The 24,227-nt window shown below is 44.2% G+C and overlaps 1 protein-coding gene across 8 annotated transcripts in view; it reads left to right on the top strand.

The window, feature by feature from the left end:
* KLHDC4 (kelch domain containing 4) overlaps positions 1–24,227 on the top strand; it is an 80,265-nt gene that overhangs the window by 36,831 nt on the left and 19,207 nt on the right. For 3 of the 8 annotated variants that reach the window (XM_044986903.1, XM_044986904.1, XM_044986906.1), the window contains 6 exons: positions 2,789–2,880; positions 3,942–3,997; positions 6,571–6,669; positions 11,465–11,601; positions 20,316–20,408; positions 21,243–21,402. In XM_044986903.1, the coding sequence (XP_044842838.1) occupies positions 20,353–20,408; positions 21,243–21,402 (216 nt within the window). In that variant the 5' untranslated portion in view covers positions 2,789–2,880; positions 3,942–3,997; positions 6,571–6,669; positions 11,465–11,601; positions 20,316–20,352. Of the gene's footprint in view, positions 1–414; positions 734–2,435; positions 2,525–2,788; positions 2,881–3,941; positions 4,021–6,570; positions 6,670–11,464; positions 11,602–20,315; positions 20,409–21,242; positions 21,403–24,227 lie in introns of those variants that run through there. The other 5 variants (XM_044986907.1, XM_044986908.1, XM_044986905.1 and 2 more) reach the window with 4 other exon arrangements.

Here is a 24,227-nt window from a genome sequence, read left to right as displayed (position 1 = left end):
GGTTACCTACCTTTTTGTCTTTTGTCTCACTACTGTTTAAATGAAAGTAGCCACTTGACATTCAGGGCCCCCCGACTTTTTTCTGGTAATTTGGGCACTGGTCAAAGCAGGCTCATAGTGGGCTAGTGAGTGGGTGAACTGCTGGGGCGTGTTCAAAGTGACCCCCCTAACTATGGGGTGCTGTACTTTGCACAAGCCTCGGGGATGGTCTTGTACCTCTCCCTTTGGCTAGGGTGACCTGATAGCAAGTGTGGAACATCGGGACGCGGGGTGGGGGGTAACTGGAGTCTATATAAGACAAAACCCTGGCTATCAGGACTGTCCCTATAAAGCTGGGACATCTGGTCACCCTATTGGGACAGGCAGCAAAGCCTGTTGCTTGCACAGCTGCACCAGGGCTTCGCGCAGCAAGGCAGCAAGCCAGTGTGAGAAGCCATCCAGCCCAGCAGATGGCATTCGCCACAGCACGTGGCCAGCTCCTTCCCTTCCACCCCCGGCAGGAAATCACCCCTGAGTGCCTGGGAAGTGATTGTCCTCAGCTGGGTTGCTGCCCCATGTGAGCTCTGCAGGAGCAGGGCGCACCCTGGCAGTGGGGCTCTGTTCAGTGCCCCCTGCAGTAACCCCGGCTGAAAACATGGGTAAGAAAAGCAAGAAGGAGAAGAAGGTGAAAGGGGCAGAGAAAACAGCTGCTAAGATGGAGAAAAAAGTCTCCAAGAGAGCTAAGAAGGAGGAGGTGAGTGGTGCTGGGGCAGGTCAGGTCGCAGGGGACTGATTCGCCCACCCGGCGGAGTGTGCAGCAAACACACACTCACATTGTGCCATGGCTCCTGGTCTTGACTAACTAAAAGACTTTCCTCCCACATGCTGTTTTATTAGAGCTGCTTTTTTCTGAAGAGCTCACTCCTGCCAATGTGTGTGTGAGAGACACTGACTCTGAACCCTTTGGCTTTCAGATGCAATAGGTATTCATCCTCCCCAGGGATTTCTCTGAATAGCAAAGCAACACACAGAAGTGAAATTCAAAACAGAGCCGTCGCATTTATTCTCATTCTGTCTGGGCTCTGTTCCCTATAACGGGTGCTTCACAAGCCATGCCTAAGGGAAAAGTTTCTCTTGAAAGTTAAACATGTGTTTAAGTGTTTCACTAGACAACCCTCCCTTTTCAAACAATGCAGTTGGCTTTTTTATCTGCTGGTATTGAGAGGTACAGATGGTTTTGCCCATGTGGGTCTGGCCAGACTGAAGATTGGCTACGTTGAAGATTTGCCCACGTTACCTAGTATTTTATAATTTGTATAATTTCTCAATGGCAATCTCAAATCTTGACCCTCATCGGCTGAAAAAGTAGAATATTTATTCTGTAGTGGTAATGTTTCAGTTGTCTTATTGGGCTGGTTGGTGGCAAAAACAAGAAAGGGATTGTGTGAAATCTATTTTATTTATGGTCGAGCGAGGTCACATGATTCTCAACTTTTATAATTTCATTTTTGTTTTATGGGGGGGGGTGTTAGAAGTATAATTTGTATGATAGGAGAAGGGCTGAATCTCTGCTTCATATCTTTAATACTGTGACAGTTTGAAAATGTGTACCTATTCTGTTGAGTATAATTGTTAATGCAAAAAATGCTGTACTAATAAACTAAAACTTATAGACTGGACTGGGCTAGAGGGCTCAGCACCTGGCAGAATTGAGCCCTGCACAAGGGGTGGGGCAAACAGGAACTAGTAGAATTAAATTAAGACCGGACATTTGGAAGAACATGCTGACAGATCTATTAGGCTGTGGACTGCTTTCTCAAGGAAGCTAGTGTAAACCCCATTGCTTTGAGACATTTAAACCTAATGGGCTGAGAGCTAGAAGACTTACTGTAGGGAACAATCTTTCATTTTCTCCATCTCCAATTCGTATGATTCTGTGAGTTTTAAAAATCCTAGAAACGTTTCTATTGCTCTTTTAAAAAAAATCAATTTGACAAATTATATTTTTTAAAAAAAAATTAAATTTGACCTGAGACCATGTCCCTTTACTCCCAGCCACCCTGCTGCTGCAGAATGAGAAAGTTTAAACTAATTGATTCAAGTGTCTTACCCAGCGATCGCAAGTATAGCAAAAAAAGAAAGTTGGGCCAAGAAAGAATGAACAGTCCTAGTACTTACTGTTAGGGCACATGGATGGTTATAACTTCCCAACTCTTATCTAAAGAGGGAGTGGGGAAGAGATTTTCTTTGACTTTTGCATAATTTGGGGGCTTTGGGGTTGTGTGTTCTGTTTTTTAATTTACAGAAACTGAAGGAGACTAAAAGATAACATATGAAGTTGTCTCTCCAGATGAAATATAAATTTTAAATAGAAAACACATTTATCTTTGTACTTGCACAGGAGTCAGGCCAAGAAAGAACAGTGTATTTTAACATCTGTCTGATTATATCTGCAGATCAGTTACACAAATGCTGAAACAGCTGCCTTGTGCTAAGACTTCGGTTTCAACTACCAGTTGTGCTACAGAATTGCTCACCAGCAAAGGTGAAACACCTCTGTAGGGGTAGGAACTGTGCACTAACCATGGGATTGTGTTACAGCCTGCTTACAAATTCAGAAATATACAGTAGTGGAGACCAGCCCTTAGTGTAGGATGAAAAAATCTATAACTTTGATACCTCATAGTTTAATGAGGTGAATCTAATCAAATTTAAGGAAAATCGAACTAGTAGCTAGTGTAGGTTTTCATGGTATGTGGATGACAATATATGCCAAGAAACTCATGCCCGACTGGCTGTTTACTTTCAGGAGGATCTTGAAGCCCTGATAGCAGAATTCCAGACATTAGATGCTAAAAAGACCCAGATCATTGAGACAGCCTGTCCCCCACCCTCACCAAGGTAAGAGATCACCTGGAACCATGACTGCTGTTATCCAGCAAGTGATGGTATCAATGAAACTTGTTTAAGTTGTATCCTGAGAGTGGAGGATGTAGTATCAGGCTAAAACGCTTTTATGGAAGGATAAAAATGTATAGCGTATTCAGTCCTCGGAGCATCAAAGGGACCAGCAACGCCTCTCTGCTAACGGCTACTTTTTAATCTTCCCTTCAGCCTGCTAAAAAGAGCCAAAGTGGGGAATCTTATCAAAGCTGGTGGTTAGATCTGAGGGCTTTGAGCGGTATAACATAGATGAGTGAAGGGGAACCTTGTGACTTGGGCTGGAAAGCTGAGGGCATGCTACCGGTAAGATTGTTACGAGAATCCTTGTGAGAGTCAAGATACAGTGGGCTAGTGGCCGGAGCACAGGGCCGGTATCCTGGCACTGCAAAGGTCTAGTCCTGTAGCTGCCACTGATTCAGTGTCTTGAATGACACTTGACCTTTCTGTATGTGTTTCCCCTCTGTAAGGAGGAGATAATGATACTCGTCTACCTCACAAAGATGTTGGGAGGATCAGTAAACAATGAGCTTCTTTGAGGTCTGATCCTGTGAAGTGCTAGATGCTGTCAACTCCTGTTACATACAGGGGGTGGGTGAACCTTAAGCGAACAGCGGTATCTATGGAAGAATGATGCAGATAACTTAAAATGAGACAGCCCAATTAGAGTCATAGCTGTGTGCCATGACGAAGCTAATCTTTGCTCCTTATCCATCAGCATTAAAATTAAAATCATGTCAAAGGCCGTAGTTAATGACAATATAATGTGTGTTCCTAAAATAGGAGAGGATTTCAGATTAGCCTTTTTGGAAGTTTCCAAAAAGTTAATTTCTTCAGAAAGTTTTTTGGTTTGGAAATAAAAAAAGATATCAGAAACTGATGGAGAGGCTCTTTGGCCTGGAGGGGAGAAGTGCTAGCGCTTGTTAAATTATGCATCCAGAACTGTAGTGAGTAGCTTCCGAGCTGAGTTACAAATGGTTCTGTTATGTGCTGATGTCGGCCCATCTCTCTTTCTGACGCAGGCTGAACGCCTCCTTGTCTGCTCATCCCGAGAGAGACGAATTGATCCTTTTTGGAGGTGAATATTTCAATGGCCAAAAAGTAAAGTATTCTTCCATTTATCTATCCTTCCCCTCCCTCCCCATTGCCTTGACTATCATTTGTATGGGTTTCATCTGGAGCAAAAATTCAAAGCGGAGGTCATAAAATATGCATTTTTCCCAGAATGAGAGCAAAATAGCCTTTAATTCCAGGCTAATACTGTCTCACACCTGAGCTGAGCTGTGTCAGCAGGATCAAGAAGCACTGGGGTCCATTAAGGGGTCAGAATGATTGCATAAGCATCAATATTGCAGGCATCATAATTTCTCTAGACTTGAGGGGCAAATATAGTCCATGTCATCTTTGGTTCCTGTTGTACTGTGTGTTTGCCCCACTTGCCCCGCCATGACAGTGAGATGCTTCTGTTAGCCCGGAAGGGCTAAGCACTGGTGGTCCCTCAACAGCTCCTGCCTGCAGATCTTGCACTGATTTACCATATTCCTGGAGGCGGGAAGCTCCTTATGCTTCCTGAAAGCTCAAGACTGTTTATAGTCATCGGGCTTTGATTCAGCACTACACTAGCCTGCGCTGCCTGTTAACAAGTTCCACTCGCGTCAGTCATTTCCCCTGGTTTTCAGTCTATCCTAGCTGAGCACCACCTTTATAGTACTCATCGGAACGGCCCTACTGGGTCAGACCAAAGGTCGCTCTACCCCAGTATCCTGTCTTCCAACAGTGGCCAGTGCCAGATGCTTCAGAGGGAATTAACAGAACAGGACAATTAACGAGTGATCCATCCCCTGTCATCCACTCCCAACTTCTGGTAATCAGAGGTGCAGGGACACCCAGAGCATGGTGCTCCGTCCCTGCCCAGCCTGGCTAATAGCCATTGATGGACCTATCCTCCAGGAGCTTATCTTGTTCTTTTTTGAACCCTGTGATAGTTTGGGGCTTCACAGCATCCTCTGACAATGAGTTACACAGGCTGACTGTGCATTGTATGAAGAAATACTTCCTTATATTTGTTTTAAACCCACTGCCTGTTAATTTCATTGGGTGACCCCTAGTTCTTGTGTTATGTGAAGGAGTGAATAACACTTCCTTTTTTATTTTTCTCGACACCAGTCAAGATTTTAAAAACCTTTATCATATCACCTCTTAGTCTTCTCTTTTCCAAGCTGAAAAGTCCCAGTCTTTTTAATCTCTCCTCATGTGGAAGCCGTTCCATACCCCTAATCATTTTTGTTGCCCTTCTCTGTACCTTTTCCAATTCTAATATATCTTTCTAGAGATGGGGCGTCCAGATCTCCACACAGTATTCAAGGTGTGGGTGTACCAGGGATTTATAGAAAGGCATTAGGATATTTTTTTGTCTTATTAGCTATCCCTTTCCTAATGGTTCCTAACTTTTGGTTAGTTTTTTTTTGACTGCTGCTGCACATAGAAGGGATGTTTTCAGAGAATTATTCACGACTCCAAGATCTCTTTCGTGAGCAGTAACAGCTAATTTAGATCCCATCATTTTGTATGTGTAGTTGGGGTTATGCTTTCCAATGTGCATTACCTTGCATTTATCAACATTGAATTTCATCTGCCATTTTGTTGCCTAGTCACTCAGTTCTGTGAGATCCCTTTGTAACTCTTCGCAGTCTGCTTTGGACTTAACTATCTTGAGTAATTCTGTATCGTCTGCAAATTTTGCCACCTCACTGTTTACCCGTTTTTTTCAGATCCTTTATGAATATGCTGAACAGCACTGCTCCCAGTACAGACCTCCGGGGGACACCACTACTTACCTCTCTCCATTCTGAAAACTGACCATTTATTTCTCCCCTTTGTTTTCTATCTTTTAACTGGTTACAGATCCATGGGAGAACCTTCTTTCTTATCCCAGGACTGCTTACTTTGCATAAGAGCCTTTGGTGAGGCACCTTGTCAAAAGCTTGCTGGAAGTCCAAGTGGATATACCCACTGGATCACCCTTGTCCCCATGTTTGTTGACCCCTTATCATGGGCAGCCTTAGGCTGTGCAGCTATGTTGGGCTCCATTTTTCAGGAGCTTCACATCTCAAACATGCATCCAATCCACTAGCCAGGAGCCATCCCTGATTTTCCCCACAGTGGTATCATTTTACCCAGGCCTCAGCAGGTTGCGCTGCAGACTGACTTCCCTAAGTAGTATCCTTGGCTTAGAAAGCTGATCCTTATCCGCACCTCCTGGCTTCTTGGCCCATGTAAGCTGTGTGTAGGTCAGCAGTGACAACAGAGCCTCAGACAGCTGGTGGAGGCTCTTTGCGGTCTGAGGTGACTGCAGGCAGGGAGATGGTGGGTGGACCCTCTCACAAATGGGATGGGAACAGGATGGTTCCATACGCGTATTGCTTTGCATAGGGCCCCGCAAGCCATAAACCCAATCCTGCCTATGGCAGTCTGATCCCCTAGCATGAGAGCAGAGTGATGCCATGGACCCAGCAGGCTGGCCTTGGCTTGTTCTTCCTTAATAGAAAAGGACTGTTGCACTTCCTTCAGTGCCTGGTAGAGGCAGGTTTCTGTTAGGTAAAGTTAAATGGCGAGCTCTGGTGATACCCATTTTCCTTTTCCCTCCCACAGACATTCCTGTATAATGAGCTGTACATTTACAACATCCGGAAGAACAGCTGGAGTAAAGTAGATATCCCAAATCCTCCTCCCAGGCGCTGTGCACATCAGGTAAAGCACTTGGCCTCCCAGGCAACGGAAGAGCACTTAGAATTACTCTGACGTTGTATTTCAAGATGCTATGGTAATAGACAGCTGTGTTTCCAAGGGGTTACGACTTCTTAGTATCCTAGTCACAATGGGATGCCAACGTTGTGATCAAGCTGTGGCTCGTTGTGCTGAGAAATTAGAGGGTTGATCCTTCACTGAGACTTAAATGAATCAAACTGTGCCATAGAATCTCTATGGCTAAAAATTCTGTGCTTGAATAATAAGAGTATAGCAGTCGCAATATACTACTGACCACCTGACCGGCCTGGTGATGGTGATTGTCACCTCTCTGGGGCAGAGACCCACGTCTCTCTCCCTCCTGACCAGGGGGTTTTAAGGCGGTACAGCTCCCTGCCTGTCACTGTGATATTCCCAGCAAGCCAGACTGCTGAAAATCGCCAGTCCTTGCTTTGTCTCCGAGGGCTAGGACCAGTGTATTGCTTGCAGTTTACAAGTGACCACACAGCTCCTTCTAATGCTACAGTAACAGCAAAGTCTTTCCAGCCCTTCCGCAAGAGTTGTGGCCCCCTGGGGCAGAAAGTCCCGTGTGTGTTTGCTGGATCAGGAAGAAGAGCCCCAAGTCAGTTTAAGCACAGGCTGTTTATCCAAAAATTCTTTCTTTGTCTCTTGGTCTCTGGAGACTCCAGTTGGAATGAGTACACGCGAGGCTTCCCAGGACAGGATATCTCTCTGGGGGTTACAATCTCGGTGACTTGCCTTCAGCACCACCCATGGTTTTGGTTCCTGGAGGAGCTGTGGCAGCCCTCCCCCATGGAGTAGGACACAGTTGAACATAAACCGTGCAATTAATACAGTGGACCCCAAAGATACTTAAAGTAAATTCAGTAAAGTCTCCCAAGGATATGGCAGGAAGCTGCCATGTCTGTCACAAACAATTTGCCCATATTCCGCAGAGGCAACTGATGCATATGCAGAGGAAATTATTCTGTAATTTCTGAGATACTGCACAGAGCAGGCTTCTTCGAGGATGTGCAGCCCTTCACCTCTGGGTTACCAGATCAAGTTAGGTGAGGGAGCAGTTCGGTCTTTCTCTCCTCTGGTGCATTTGCCAATATGGTTGCTTGTCAGTGCCAGTTGTGGAGGTGGTTTTTATTATGCAAACAGCTGTGCCCTGGGAACTAGGCTGAGCCCTCTCCCAACTCATTTTACACTGCTTGTGCTGCCTGAGTAACCTCTTCACAGACCCACCCCCACTAATTTCAGTAGGGGGCTGCTGATGTGGTTCACAGTGGAGAACTGGGGGCGTAGGTGTGGGACGATTAGCATGGGTTGGGGGTTTTTTTTTTATAGCGATTAGAAAAGTAATAGACTTTTTCTCTTCTAACCCAGCCTCCTCTGATGTTCTCTTCCGCCTGTTGGTAAAGACAGAATCACCCTGACACTCTGATACCGCATAAGTGGTCTTAGGGAAGGGGCTTTTAAATGAATACTACTTGGTTGGTTTAAAGCCCCCAAAGTTGCTTAATAAAACCTTGCACTTCTGTAGCGCCCTTCAGCTGGATCTCAAAGTGCTTTTCAAGCTAGGTAAAAGGTCTGCAATGTCACTGAAATGCATCCACTGCTATGATGGGACAGTTTTTCACATGCGCAGAGCAGTTCAGGACAGGAAGTGAAAACAATATGGAATTCAGACCGGAGCAGTGTAACTCTGTATGAAATGTGGGCAGGACACCAGGGTAAATACTTGATTTATCAAAACAAACCAACCCAAACCAACAAGGGATTTCTGATTGCCACAAGAGGTCAGGACCTTGGCTGTGTGTCTCATCTGAAAGATATCAGAGGGGTAGCCGTGTTAGTCTGGATCTGTAAAAGCAGCAAAGAATCCTATGGCACCTTATAGACTAACAGACGTTTTGCAGCATGAGCTTTTGTGGGTGAATACCCACTTCGTCGGATGCAAGTAGTGGAAATTTCCAGGGGCAGGTGTGTGTGTATATATATATATATATATATATATATATATATATATATATATATATATATATATATATATGACAGCAAGAAGCAAGCTAGAGATTACGAGGTTAGTTCAATCAGGGAGGATGAGGCCCTGTTCTAGCAGTTGAGGTGTGAAAACCAAGGGAGGAGAAAGACAGCAGCACAGTACCACTGGCATCATGCTGGCGTGTTGGACCAGGTATTATTTGTAGTATAGAATCACCTAGGACTCCAGTCATGGACCAGAAGCCTTTGGTGCTAGGTGCTATGCAAACACAGAAGAAAAAGATAGCCCCTGTCCCCAAATGCTTAGAATCTGAGCATGAGAGAAGAGACAACAGATGGAGACACACTGACCTAGGGGAGAATACAAGGAAACCATGAGGCAAGATTGGTCAGCATGACAGGCTGTGGTCTCAGCAGGCCAGCAGCCTAAACTATTGTCAAATTTCTGTTCGGTTTCACAGCAGACTCAGCTACTGATTCTGAAGGAACAGCTCCACTTGCTGCATTGGCAACTCTGTTTCCCGCAGTGCCTAGGTTCCTTATTCAAGTCTTGACTTAGTCCAACTTTGCATAGCTTGTTAAATTCTTATTACGGTATTTAATATTTATATTACCGTAGTGCCCAAAGGCTCCAATCCTTTGTGCTGGTTGTGGTACTAATATAGAGGTAGACTTGATCCTTGCCTCAAGAGTTTGTGATGAATTACACCATCAGGGCAAAGAGCTGCGAGGAAATAGGGTTCTAAAACACTGATTCATTCCCCATTTTGCACTGTGATGAGTACCCTAGCATTTTCTGTAGGCAGAAGTATCAAAGATGGATGGGTGACCCTAGAAGAAAGATTCATATCAGTCGTTAGGTTTCTTGGAAGTTTCCTTTCACATTTAATGGTCCTATCTGCAAATGCTCACTCCTAAGTGTGGTAGTACTTACTACGGTGAGTCGTCCCGGTAACTGCAAAGGGACTACTCATGGTAATAAGTGCTTGCAGGATCGGGCCCTTTGTTTGCCCAGAATCTTTACACTAGACAGGGGGTTGGACTAGATGACCTCCTGAGGTCCCTTCCAACCCTGAGATTCTATGATTCTATGAAAGCTGTTTGTAGTGAATTATATTTACACAACTTTAAAATCTCCTAAGAAAAATCTTAAAATGTTGAGTGAAACGTATAGGTAAGGTATTGGAGTATTTAGGGTTGTATATTCCAGATGGTAAATGTGACAAGTATTAACTGAGTACATAAAATTGTTAATCAGACACAGGCAGGCAAAGCATTTACGTTTCCGAATGGGCTAGGATTGAATTAATGCATCGTTCATGTGCGTGGTATTAATCATAGTTACTAGCTGCTGCATTTTTGATAAACCATAAGATAAGTCTGGGAAAGTAACTTCAAATAATAATTTTAAATAGGCCTGGAATATGATGTCCTAGAACGAATGCATTAAATTGCCAGAAGTTATGGTTTTCTTTTGTTAAAAGGAGATCCTTTTTGCTCATGCAAGCACTGCTAATCCTGGCTGTTTGAAGTGACAGTGTCCAGCAGGTGGCACTCTAACAATTAAATCTTACTACCAGGCTGCCTACCAGGGAATTGCAACAGACAACTAACTGCTCGTCATTTTTTGTTTTAATTTTACCTGGAGCGCTTTGCGGAGTATTTTCTGTTTGATATTTAATTACTGTTACAGGGAGAAAATTCAGCAAAGTTAACTGACTAGTCTTTTGCCTTCACTGCAACTTTGTTTGTAAAGCATGTCCCTCATTAGCTAGCAGTTAGAGTAAACAGAAGTACGTCTCTGGATCATCTGTGCATATCTGCAGCCTGGTTTGTTAGCTTTAGCCTCTGACACAGAATCTCCCCTTGGCATGACATCCTGCTGTTCCACCTTACTGTCAAAATGCTTTGCTACCAAGTATTTGTGAAGCTGGGATCTTGGCTTTGTAATTGATTTGGAGCCATATCTTCAAAGGGGTGCACACAATGACATACCTGCCTTTGTACTTGCCCAACTTCTGTTTGCAAATACCAAATCCCCGTGGAAATCATGTGTTTGCACAAGCAGATAGCCAGTTAGGTATCTACATTGCAACATACTTTCCTGCAAATCCATGATTTTCATATGCATTATCTCTCTGCGAGTATAAATTAGGCTCTTACCCAAATCTTGGGAGACCCAGAACAAGGAAGTGAGCCTGGGTCTCCCAAGTCATAGGCTGATTCTCAAGCTGCTGGACCATGTTTCCTGTAATGGTTGTTCCTCTCATGAGGTTGCCTGCTCTTTTGTGGCACATTATCTACATGTAAGAAGGCAGGAACTCCCCCCTTTCTGTATGCCACTGTGTCTTCCCCAGATAGCCAGTGTGTCATCTATGGGATGCATGGCTAGAGCTGAATGACTGGAGAGTTGCTGCCAGACCCCAGTCTTTGGCATGATAGTCTAGAGAGCTTTCCCTCTTGCTGGTGGGAGAGACTTTAAACATTTCTTTTGAAAGATAAATCCTAATGAATTTTCCCAGTGTGAGCCAGATTAACAGACCTGGCAGCACGATGCTACAGCGAAGGATGCACCAGAAATCCACCGTAGACAATAAGCAATTTTGAATTTAATCTCCAGATATCTCGTCTTTCCATCCCTTAAGAGCTACCGTAGCCAAGCAATGCCGCAACAGTTGCTGCTATTTGTCTGTCATATTCCAGAAGCAGCTGCATGTTTGACTGACTAAATTCCTGAGCCCCTGACTTTTTAAAGGCTATATGACGTTCTTTCTCTCTCTCCCGGCAGGTTGCAGTGGTGCCCCAGGGTGGTGGACAGCTATGGGTATTCGGTGGAGAGTTTGCCTCTCCTGACGGAGAGCAGTTTTACCACTACAAGGATCTCTGGGTCCTGCATTTGGCCACCAAGACTTGGGAGCAAATCAAGTAAGTGAGATGTTCTGAAATTAACCCTGTTGACTTCAGTGGGAGCTGCGTTTGCTCAGGCCCAGTTTGGTCCCTTGTGTGGCTGCGTGATTTTCTGGCTGTCTTCAGGTCTATCTTTGTGGGCTCTGATTATTTCTCATGGTGCATGTGCTAGAAAAGGTGGAGATGCTCTGTGACTCCCAGGGGGCCTGCATCTAGGAATCAGCAGAAAATAAGAGATCTGCTCTCAGTGGGAGAAACTGTAGCCTTTGTAATCGAACAAGTTCTGCAGCACAGCTGTTTTTCTGCATTGTCGTTTTCTGCCATGACCAGCACTGTGTCGTGTGGCTTATTCTCCCCTCCCGCTCTGGACAGCAACAGCCAGCACATTTTAATGCAATTCCCTTTCATTGCTCCATCCATCTAGGCTCTTGGAGAGGCCGTGTCTTGGTTTTGAGTTTGCTTGGAGGGATGGTACAGCACTGGGAGGAGCAGACCTCCTTGCTTAGCCACATGACTATGCCAGAGGGGAACTGAAGGGACTCAACCCTACCTCTTCATTCTGGTTTAAAAACATGTTTAAATATCTGGCTGCAGAGCAAAGCTCTTGCACCCAGTTAGGACTCACTGTCCCAGAGAGGCCCAGTGGTGGAATAGCTGAGGTCTTGCCCAGTTTCCTCTCTCTGTGGGCTGTACTCGTGCTTCAGGGGGAGTGTACAGAGCAGGGACATTTGGAGTGATCACCCCAAGTATGGGCTTGCGTCCCTGGCCGTCATAGCTAATAGCTATTGATGAACCTGTCCTCCATGAACTTGTCCAGTTCTCTTTAGAACCCAGTTGTACTTTGGGCCATCACACCATCCCATGGCAATGAGTGCCACAGGTTAGCTGTGCGTTGCACTTCCTCTTGTTTGTTGCTTGTGGTGATGCCTGGCTGCAGTTCACGTAGTTGTGATTACATTTTGTTGCCCTCAAGTATATGATTATAACGAGAGATGTAACTATTTCATAATTAAACCAGTGTTCCTGTTTCTGTGCATGTGGATAATCATTCATCCTATTAACATTTAACAAGCCCTGAAACTTTTCACTTTTCCCTGGGATCTTATGTCACCATGGCCACATGGCTTGCAACCCTGTGTCCATTTGTCCCCTTGTTTTGCAGGCAACTCGCTTGCTGGACACCAGTCTGGTCTGCATTTCATGATAGCACATGTGCTATGCTCCTGATGTTAAAATAAAAACAAAGTGCATCTCCGCCTCCTCTTTGGGAAGAGGTCCAAGATCTGTGTTAATGAGAGATTTCGCGGAGGAGGCTGGGGGGGGAGGAGACATCTTTGTTTTAATGCTAACCTGACCGAGTGCAGAAATCAAGTTTCTGCCGTCTTTGTGCTGTTTCATGTGGCATCTTGATTACAGTCTGCAGGGGAAGGGGGGAAGGACGGACAAAGCAGATCAAATCTGCTGTATTACGTTTTTGTCAAAGGCGTGAAACATGTTGCACTTGCTTTATTTGGAACTTTTGTCTGCTCTCTTAGGCCCCGATCCTGCATGTGTGTAGCTTTATTCATGAGACTATTTCCACTGAAGTTTATGGGAATGCTGCTGTGAATAAAGTTGCACACCTGCTTAAGTGGTTGCCAGACAGAGGCCTAGATGCTGGCTACCTGTTGGGATTATTGCTCCAATGGGGATGGGTGACGCCAGGCATAACCAATCCATTGTTACTAGAAGCCAGTGTAAGTCTGTTTTCAGGTACTCTGCATACCTGCTGGAGTTCCATGTCAAAAACATGAACGAGTGTGGTGATTGTGGAGTTGCTGGACCTGTGCGGCTACGTTGGAGTCATGTTGCATTAGCCACTCTCGCGTTCTGAGGCTTCAGTTAGCAGGTGCAACATCAGCTTAACACACACACTGTATAGCCTGCATGGAGATGAATGAATGCAGTGGGCAAATTTATCCAGTGAAACAGCAGAGCCGAGTGTATGGGAGATTACAAGTTTGCCTTCTTCTAGCACCTTAACACTGTTGATTTGATTAATCTGTGCCACGGGGATAGCAGGTGGTGTGGCGAGAGAACTGCTGTGGAAAAGCATTGAGCAACAAACCACCCCTGATCTAAACAGCTGTTTCTCCAGCCTTTGCCTGTGTTCATCTTAAAACAAAAACAAAGAAATGGCTGGGAAAATGGACAATTTCCAAACTGTGCCAAAAATTGATTTATTGGGATTACCCTGCTGTGGGCTTTGAAATGTGGAGTGGTTTCAGGTGATGCGAGCGCACACTTGACAGTTCTGTCCATCGTGTACGAGGTGCAGTCAGTGTTTGTTGGACTGCGTGGCTTCCTAGAACCATCTTGGAGCACCTGATTTCTACCCCTTTCAGCCCTTCCAATAATGGCCTTTTGTATAAGGCTCCTGGGGCGCTAGAGTCTTGAGTTCAATTCCTGGCTATGCCACAAACTTCCTGTCTGACCCTGGGTATGTCACTCAGTCTCTTTGTACTTCAGTTCCCTATCTGTAAAATGGAGATAATGCTGCTATTTTTCTTTAACTTTCTGTCTGTCCTGTCTTTGCGGCAGGGACTGTCTCTAGCATGATGGGGCCGTGAATTTAATTTAGGTCTCTAAATGCAACTGTCATGTGAATAATAAGAGTGTGTGTGGGATTTGTGTTTAGAGTCCTAAATAATTTCTTATGTTATTTATTTCAAAGCTTCCATGACATTTCAAACTGGAATATTTACTTCTGAGCAAATAAAGTGTAATGATTACACAGACTTCATCTGTCTCTCAATCCGTGTGTCAGTTTCCCATGTGGAAAATGTGGATAATACTTCCTGTCTCCCCTCTTGTATTGTGTTGTCTATTTAGACCGCAAGCTTTTTGAGGCAGCGACGGTCTCTCACTATGTGTAGGTACAGCGCCTAGCACAGTGGGGCCCCTGTCTCTGCTCTTAGACTCTAAGTGCTACTATAATACAAATCGTAACAAATAATCCCAAAGCCCTTCACATACTACGATATACGTGCAGCACTAACAAATGCAACCACCTCTGGGGTGGAGACTGATGCATGGTAAATTTAGCCACCAGTGGCGAAGGAGATGAAATTTTAGTCAAGGTTACATGGTAACACCATTACCCGCTCTTCTGTGCCTCAGTTTCCCCAGCAGTAAAATGGGGCTAATGATACTGATGTCCTCTGCAATGCATTTTGAGATCTATGGATGAAATGCACTAGATAAGAGTCAAATATTATTATAAGACTGTGACCCAGGTCCCAGGGGAGCCAAACTGAGGATACTTAATTCGGGCAAACTGCAAAGAATGGGGCAGACAATCCCCACCTGGTTTGTCATTCCAGTACTTAGATCCACCAAAGTTAGCCTCATAACTGCTTCTCTGATACCTTACTGGTTGGTTACCCAGAAGGTTAGACCTCCACCCAAGTCAAATATGATGAGGATTACTGAAAATCTTATTAATCATATAAGAAAGTTCTACCAATCCCAAAGGATCGGACACATTACCTCCCAGGTTAATAAATATTCCAGCTCTTACCCAAATACGCGCTTACAGTCAATTCTTATTAACTAAACTAAAATTTATTAGAAAAGAAAAGAGAGTGAGTATTGGTTAAAAGATCAGTATACAGACAGACGGACGTGAGTACCATTCTGAGATCAGTTTTATAGTAGAGATGGTGAGCTTTGTAGTTGCAAAGAGTTCTTTCAGAACTAGTCCATAGTCCAATATTCATATTCAGGGTGATCCAGGTGGGACTGGAGATCTCAGTCTTACCACTCAAGCTTCCCCTGCAAAAGCATTAAGTAGATCTGAGATAAAAAGGATCAGGACCCAAGACAGTTCCAGGCCTTCTCTTGACAGGTCGGAGTCCTTAGGCAAACAATAGGCAATCATCGAGACTTTGAAGTAGACCTATTTCCTAAGCATCACCAGTAATTAGCTACACGGATTAACAAAAGGCAATTGCCTGTTTTCCACCTTTCGCAGGTGATTTGCTATATACTTCAAAGAGAGATCAATACAGTGATATCACTGTATTTACAGTTTTATTCATTAATTGAATACAGCATAGACAGGAACTGTTTGGTTACATTGTTAACTTCTGACTATATATATGTAAAAACACAAACATTATCTACCCTATGTCTCTAAAGGTTGAATTTGGGTCACTTATCCTGTGGGATGCTTAACCCTTTCTGGCATGTGTCTCAAAGACATGTCTGGGCGTCTAGCTCAGAGGCAGTGTAGGCAAGACCGTAGTCTTTTAAGTCCCCACAGAAAGAACCATATGGTTTTGAATGTGTGAATCTGTGTGGGGTGAACAGTTGAGATCATCCTGCTGGGATTTGAACTTATGTTTCTAGGAAATCTAGTTATTTCAGTCCTGGAGCTTAGGCCAGAAAGGATGGCTTAGTGATTTAAAGCCTAGCAGTTCGTGCTATTGGGCCTTTAGCAACGTCACAGGAAGCTTGAGACGTGTGGTCTAATTGATACTGATAGTTTTAAAATAAGAAAAGACAGAGCCCCACTGCTTTGCAAAGGCTGAGAGGTAAATGGAGCCTATGATCCTAATGCCATTGCTGTGTGTGTCACCACACAGATCAAAGGAGTGATAGTCACTACTGGACACGTGGCAAAGTATAATTTATTGCAGCCATTTTACTTGTTTGCATTTTGCACGCATATTTTAAAATTCCAGCAGCTATGTTGAAACCACCTTGTTATTTGTTTGTGTTACAGCAGTGCCCAGAGGCCCCAATCCAGACATTATTTGTTGACCACTTTACAGCAGAACAAAGTTTTAATCAATTTACACCTTTTCTTCTGAAGAAAGCATTCATTTCTAGGCAGACAGCTCTCTATATGTGGCCCAGTTCATGCCAAAATGAGCCAATGATCCCCCAAAAGCCAGGTTGATACTTCCCTATATGGAAATCTGTCTACCCTGTGACCCCCTTCACTGGAGCACCTGAGCACTAACAAGCACTGTGATACGTCTCGGACAGTTTTGTGAAATATGAAGCTGTAAATATTTCAGGACAGTGTTTTAGGAGCGATTGCTTAACACCCTTTACAAAGCAAGCTGGAGCAGTCCCCAGTGGTGCAACTGCTGCTGGAATCTCGTGTTTAGTTCAGGTGCATTGAGTCCAAGGATGTTGCTACACTGGAGAAGGTTTCGAGAAGAGCCATGAGAGTGATTAAAAGATTAGAGAAATGCCTTAGAGTGGCAGACTCAAAGAGCTCCATCATCTTAGCTTAACAAACAGAAAGTTAAGGGTTCACTTGATTACTCTGTAAGTATATATGCAGGGAACAAATATTTAATAATGGGCTCTTCAGTCTAGCAGAGAAAGGTCTAACACGATCCAGTGGCTGGAAGTTTGAAGCGAGACGCATTCAGACTGGGAATAAGGTGTGCATTTTTAACAGTGAGAGTAATTAACCATTGGAACAATTTACCAAGGGTCATGGTGGATTCTCCATCACTGACCATTGTAAAATCAAGACCTGATGTTCTTTTCTAAAAGATCTGCTCTAGGAATTTTTCGGGGAAGTTCTACGGCTCGTGCTGTACAGCAGGTCAGACTAGATGATCACAATGGTCCCTTCTGTGTCTAAATTAGGTCCTGTTCTCCTGATAAAAGCATTGAGAATTTACAACTCCCTCCCACCTGGCTGCATTGTGATATCAACCCCCATGAAACACAGCTTTAATCAGAGACTTGCTCAGCCTGTCTCTGAAATGTGTTTCTGGGCCACGAAGCGGGTACAGTATTTTACATTATTGCCAGGATTGCTTGACCAGATTATGAAGTTTCCTGTTTGGTGGTGTGAGTCGTGTTAAACCTTCTGTCTCTATAAACAGGTACATCTTTAGGTGATTCTGAGCTTTTTCTTTTTTAACCTTTCCAGGGTTTTATCTGAAAATTATGATAAAAATGGATTAAAAACTGAAAGTAAATCATGAGCTGAGAGGGATTTTCTCACTCTTTATTTGTGTGTTGCCTTATTAAGATTATAAACTCTTCAGACAAGAGAGTTTTCTTGCTATGGTGCGCCAAGTTTTCTAGCAAAAAATTCCCACTGCCAGCGATGGTGGTACTAGTGTAGACAAGATTTCCGTAGCAACTGATGTTTTTAACATTGCCCTGTCTAGACCTATTCTGGGCAGGGTTAGATGACACAGTGGATAAAACACCAGTGGCTCATCTACTCTAATGCTCCTGCCTTGGAGCTGCTCTGGTGGTAACAGTGGTGGGAAACTTAGGTAAAAAACCATAGAATAGAGAGATCCCCTATGTCAGTGAAGTTTTATAGAACATTATTGGTCTAGGGTTTAGACGGGTGTTTGTGCTTATTCAAAGTGTTATTTAACCCTTACAAAGTATAAAAGATAGGTGAAATTTTCAATTTAAACTCATAAATTTTGATCCATTGGGGTAAAATCTTGCCATCTTGTTAAATAATACTGTATCTTGCTGAGCATGGGAGAGATCTTAGCTCGGAGAGATCTTGACTCATAAATGCAGAAATCCATTTGGGGACCAATTTATTTGAAAATCTCTCTGCAGTGCTGTTCTCTCTATCTCCTTTGGGATCTGCCTCTGATTTTGCAGATTCCCTTTGCAATTTAAATGGAAGAGAATCGTTCCCCCCTCCCCCATACTTTGCTTTCTCCAGTGCCTTGTTTTGAGGTGGAGGAGGAGGGAGTTGGAGCCTGACATGAAGTTTCAGGATAAAAGTATTTTTTTAAAATAAGGATTGTATCTTGGGAGGATTTTTGTTTTAAATCAAATGTTATAGAGTAGACATTCATTTAAGGCCCATTCCAGCAAGGTGCCTGCTGATTCCAGTAACCACATTTTAGCATCTGTTTTGCATTCTAAATTGCAATTTTTAGGGAGGGGAAGAAAAATCTTCTGATCCAAAGCACAGCTAGGGTCAGTGGGAGTGTCTCAGTTCACTTCACTGGGTTTTGGGTCAGGCCTCCAATTGGAATATTAATTGTTTGGAAAACGTGGAGTTGATTACATAGTTGTGTGTGCTTGTTTATTAAGAACAGTCATGAAAATCAATGAATAAGCTTTTTACCATTCAGAAATGGCAATTGGCTTCAGAGAAAACACTGACAGTAGAGACAGAGAATATGTATGGGACCAAAATTGCCTTGAAAGCAGGGTTTTATTTTATTGTAAACATTGATTTAAAACCCCTTTTTAAAAAAAATAAAAAGGCACTATGCTCCGGGGAAATCTACTGGCAATTTCTTTATCAGAGAGAAAGAAAATAGTGATTTTAATGCATGATCAAATGGAAGATGCCTTTAACAACAAAAGCCTGGAAAACTGCACTTCCTCCTGCTAGAATAAAAATACATGAGAGCAATTTTAATCCATTTCTTACCTACACGCTACCCCTCTGATTGGGTTTTTTATTCCGAGTAGTGTGAGATTGTCATTTTTGGGGGGATTTGGGGCTAATTTACTCTTATCTGTGGAAATCTACCTTGGCTCTTTATAGCTATATAATGCCAGTTGAAGGATAGCAATGGATTCTTTCAACCCTTGATAAACAATTGGCTTGCAGTTCCGTATTCATTTAGGCGATGATCCTGCAAAGAGGCTCATGGCTTAACTTTATCTACGGTATTTGAGGAGTCCCATTGAGTTCAGTAGTGCTAATCACATACGGCGTTCGCAGGACTGGTGCCTTAGCAGGGATTAATATGTTGTAGGATTTACCTAGAGAGGCAAAGAACAAACAAGGGAATAAACTGGAAGTTTCCATATGAATTAGTGCTGGGCCTCAAGCACAAAGCTGTATCTAGAATCCCCCAAGTTTGGGAATGTTGGTTCAGGCTGATTTCTAAGGTGACTATCAGTCAAATAAGGGTTCACTTCTGTTAATGTGGTAGATCTTTGTTGTTCTTCAGAAAATGTTGCTTTCAGTTGGCTGGGTTCTTCCTACAGCTTTTGGGCATTGACAGATGGGGACTTGGGGCTCGCTCCAGGAAGTGGAAGCCGCAGGAAGGTCATGAAGGCTTGAAAAGACCATCTATATCCCCCTGCTTATTTAATGTCTAAAATAATAACAACTCTTTGCACTGCTAGAGTGCCTTAATCTGAGGAATTCAAAGTGATTTACAAAAACACTATGTAAGCATCTCTGTTTTTCCTCTTAGTCAGGTATTATATCCTTAGTACAGGCTGATAGATTGAGGCAGAGAGGATAAGTGACTTGCCCAAGATCTCAGAGAGAAGTCTGTGTCAGAACCAGGACTGGCATGCTGGGGTTCCTGGCTCCCAGTCCTGCATTCAGATCGTTATACCATGTTGTTTTCTCTGTCTTTCTCTCAATCGTGGGAGTTAGCTGCTATTCATTAAACTCTCCTGGAAAATTAGCTGCTTGAGTCATAACTGAGAAGGCTTCTAGATCTTGGGTAGCACAGAGACTAGATTACTTCATCACGAGGAACGAAACGATTACTGCAAAATACCTATTATGCAAACACTGAATGGTGCAAGAACACACATTTTTGCAAGAAAATGTACATTTTATTAAGGTAGTGAAATTCTCCGCGCTCTCCTTGCTGTTAGAAAAGAAGCTGAATGAGCTCAGCGAACTGTTGCCAATATCTTTAAATAAGAAGAACTCTGAAGTCAGTAAAAGGAACCCTCACTGATCAGTGTAATTGCTTGCTTTTCAGGGTAACAGGGGGGCCCTCGGGAAGAAGTGGACACCGAATGGTAGCCTGCAAGAGACAGTTAATCGTCTTTGGAGGATTCCATGAGAGTGCCAGGTTGGTTGCTCCAGGATTCATAGATTTTAAGGTCAGAAGGCATCATGACAATCACCTAGTCTGACCTCCAGCATGACACAGGCCAGAGAATTTCCCTTCTTCATTCCTGTATCAAGCCCAACAGTTTGTAGTTGAGCTAGAACATCTCTTTTAGCCATCCAGTCCTGTTTTGAAGATCTCGTGATCGAGAGTCCATCGCATTCCGCGGTCAATTATTTCATTGGTTAGTTACCGTCACTGTTAAAGATTAAGACCATATTTCCATGTGTCAAGCTTCAGCTTTCAGCTGCTGGATCTTGTTATGCCTTTGCCTGCTAAATTACAGAGCCCTTTACCATCAGAAATCTTCTCCCCAAGCAGGTACTTATAGACTATGATCAACCTCCTCTTTGATCAGCTAGATAAAGTAAATGAAGAATAGGGTGTTTTGAGTGTTACTCTTTTTTTTTTTTTAATTGGCTCAGGTGATCTTAAAAAAAGTAGTTAATCTTAATGTGTTAGCTCTTTTGTTGCCCAGTGGGATTCTACTGTTTGCCTGGAGTTGCTGGGACTTGTTTGGAAGTCATGGTTAATACAGAGCAGAGAATCTGGAAGAGGTTTTTGCCACCTGTACATTGGTGCTGCGCACTTGTAATTTTTGCCCTAGCAAATTCAAATTTTACACTGTACGTCATGTCATAAATTCATCGGCTGCAGAGGAAATGAACCTGCTTTTAAAAGGTGTGGCCCACAAGGGGCTAAATTACTTGTCCACCTCTTCAGAGCGTCCCCATTGCGTCCCTGAGGTGACATTTTACCCTGTGCTAAATGACAGTCTCTGTGTGCCCTAACTAGAGACTACGTGTATTACAACGATGTGTATGCCTTCAACCTGGACACTTTCACATGGACCAAGCTGTCTCCATCAGGGACTGGCCCTGCTCCAAGGTCTGGCTGCCAAATGGCTACCACTCCAGAGGGCAATATAATCATCTATGGTGGCTACTCCAAACAGGTAAGAGGCTCCTCTGGGTGAGCTGGGGCAGTCGGAGGAAGGGTAGCCCGCTGGCTAGGGCCCTAGCCTAGAACTTGGGAGACCCGGGTTAATTCCCTGCTCTGCCTGTCTAGCCTTGGGCAGGTCACTTAGACTCTGTGTGCGTGAGTTCCCCATTTGTACAGTGGGGATAATAGCGCCGCCCTGGGGTGTTCAGTTGAAATACATTACAGATTGTGAGGTGCTCAGATATTACAGTAATGGGGCTCAGATAAGGACCTAAAATAGGTAGATAAAAGATTGGAGATAAAATCTCAGAGCATATGCCAGCCACTCTCAGCCCTGAGTTCAGAAGAGACCTCTCCCACAGGCAGGTTATCCCATAATTGTCGACTGGAGCGTTTTTTCCACCTCCCTCTGAAGTGTGTGGGACTGGCCACTGTTGGAGACAGGATACCGGAGTGGCTGGGACACGGGGTCTGACGGTCTGGCAGCTCCTGTGTTGTTTTCTGTAAATTAATGATGTGTTTTTCTGAGCCCAGGTTTGCTGGGCCTGGAGCCGTAGGATTCCAGGACCAAAGTTTGCTGACGGTGTCTGATAAATTCCAGTGTGTTATCATTAAATAGAGTATCATCAGTGGCTGTTGGCCAGCTGGCCAGTGTCTCATAAATGGTCTTTTTCTGCCTCGTGCCAGTAACAACCAGCATCTGGGAGTTCACTGGCCCTTAACGGGTCATGTCTCAATCTATTAGATACCCACACTGAAGACCACAGCTGCCAAAATTGGGGTTGGGGGACTTAATAGCAGGCAGAACATAGGAGGCATCAGTACCAGTATATCCCATGATTTTTCAACTTGTGGCAGATGGGCTGTCCTTTCTTGATAATACCCTCCGGCCCTGTCATGCCACCCCAAAGCGAATATAAATGCCCAGCCTGTGTCCAAGAATGTCTCGCCCTCCTGAACCCAGATAGGAAAGTGTTTCTTCTCGGCCCCATTGCCCCTGAGGCAGCTACATTCCAGCACACATGGCAATAAGGCAGTAGCTGCCAGCATGCATGTCCTTTCTCGCACTACTGAAGGGGTTATGGGAGCACAGCTAGTTTGCAAACCCAGTCAGCCAAAAGGAGACCTTTGATCAGCACCAGGCTTCCTTTGCACGGCTTCTTGCCTTGTTAATCAAGGTAATTTATACAGGCCAGTCCTTTTAACCATATGTCCTCATTGACCAAGTGTCCCTGTCTCCATGCTGGGAGGCAGGAAGTAAACATTTCATTGGCAGCATTCGCAAAAGGCTCCTGCAAATGCTTTTAATGTTTATAATGCAGCCCGTAACAGCAGGGTCTGGGTTTTATAACTCAGCAGAAAGGCCTCTCTTCCAGCAGTGCAGCATCGGGGGAGGAGGATGCACTGTTCTTCCGATCTGAATAAATGAGCGAAGAAGAGAGGGAAAATATTCCATCTTTATATTTAGAAACATTTGTGCCTCCTCACGCCCTGCGCTCATGGCTGCGTCTTCTTGGATGCACATTTGTTTAAGGTAGTAATAGCAATATGGAAGATTTTCCACCCGAATAGGCTTTGTCCTGCTCCTTGCTTTTCCTCCCCAATTGCTCTGAAGACTGGAGAGCAGCAAAACCTGCTTGTCAGATGTGGGGGTTCTGACAAGCAGCTGGGATTGGGTTGTGTGCTGCAGCCCGTGGAAATTAAAGCTCGTGTGTTTTGTTTTGTTACCGTTGGCTGCTGTACCAAGCTGAGCTGCGTCGCAATGTTTCTGGGTTACTTTTCTTTTAGGAATTTGGCAAATGAGTAGTGTTAGGAGCTGAGCGAGAATGTCTGGCTGAAATTCAACCTTCCTGGTTAAAGCCCAAACAGCTGGCCTCTGTGCAGGGTGCTGAGCAGGGATTCAAATAGAGTGCAGTTCCTCATGGACCCAAAGGAAAGCTTTTAGGCTAAAACAGCGGCAACTGCTGCTCTGCACACTCTGTGAGGTACTGGGCCGGTAAATCCTGAGGCCTCTCTCAGTGCACACAGCCCTGTTCGTGACTGTCATGGAACCCCTTTCTGTGTAGTCCAGAGGGGAGCGGAGACCATCCCTCTGCATGATTGATCTGCCTGCACATCCCTGTTCTGGGCATAAGTGATACCTGGGGCCTTGCGTGTGTCCCCCACAGCATGGGTGAGTTTCACACTTGGTGGGTAAATCCAAAGACCTGTTGTATCTTAGCTACAAACTGTGACCCAATGCACTGGACAGAATTAATTTGTGTGGCCGGTAGCTGCCAGGAGATGTCAAGGTGGCAATTTTCAGACCTGTCCTGATAGTTTCATTTGCTGAGATGAGTAAAATTACAGCGAATGGTTGTTTAGTACTTGATATTTCTGCTGACAGCTGATTATGGAGTTGAATCTCTCTAGATTTAGTGTGAATCAATCAGCAAACTGTATTGTTGAGAATAATTTGAGTACAGGCTTCCAGAGACAATGAGAGGGGTGCAGTTTTGGGTGTGTGTGTGAGTGAGAGAGATGCTGTACTCAGAACCAATGGCATTGCTCAAAGCTCGACAAGCACCGAGCAAGACACGGTTCCTGCCTCAGCTACTGAGCGAGAGAGACTGCAGTGAAGAGAGCTATGAAAAAATTTAAGCTAGACGCAATGAGGCTCTGCAGCCTGCATGTGTAACAAGCCAAGTGACCAAATGGAGCTCCATTCACAAAGTCAGCTGGAGATTTTTCTTGGGGCCAAAGTCAGCGCTGGTGTAAACGGGTGCGATTTGCATGGAGGTCTCTGGGCCCAGTTCCAGTGTGGAGGTTACATATGTTTCAAGAAAGCAAGTATCAGTT

This window comes from Mauremys mutica, chromosome 14 (genome assembly GCF_020497125.1).
Source record: "Mauremys mutica isolate MM-2020 ecotype Southern chromosome 14, ASM2049712v1, whole genome shotgun sequence".
Lineage (NCBI taxonomy): Eukaryota > Metazoa > Chordata > Testudines > Geoemydidae > Mauremys > Mauremys mutica.
The sequence above is the reverse complement of the archived record's forward strand: the minus strand, read 5'-3'. Positions and strand labels throughout refer to the sequence as shown.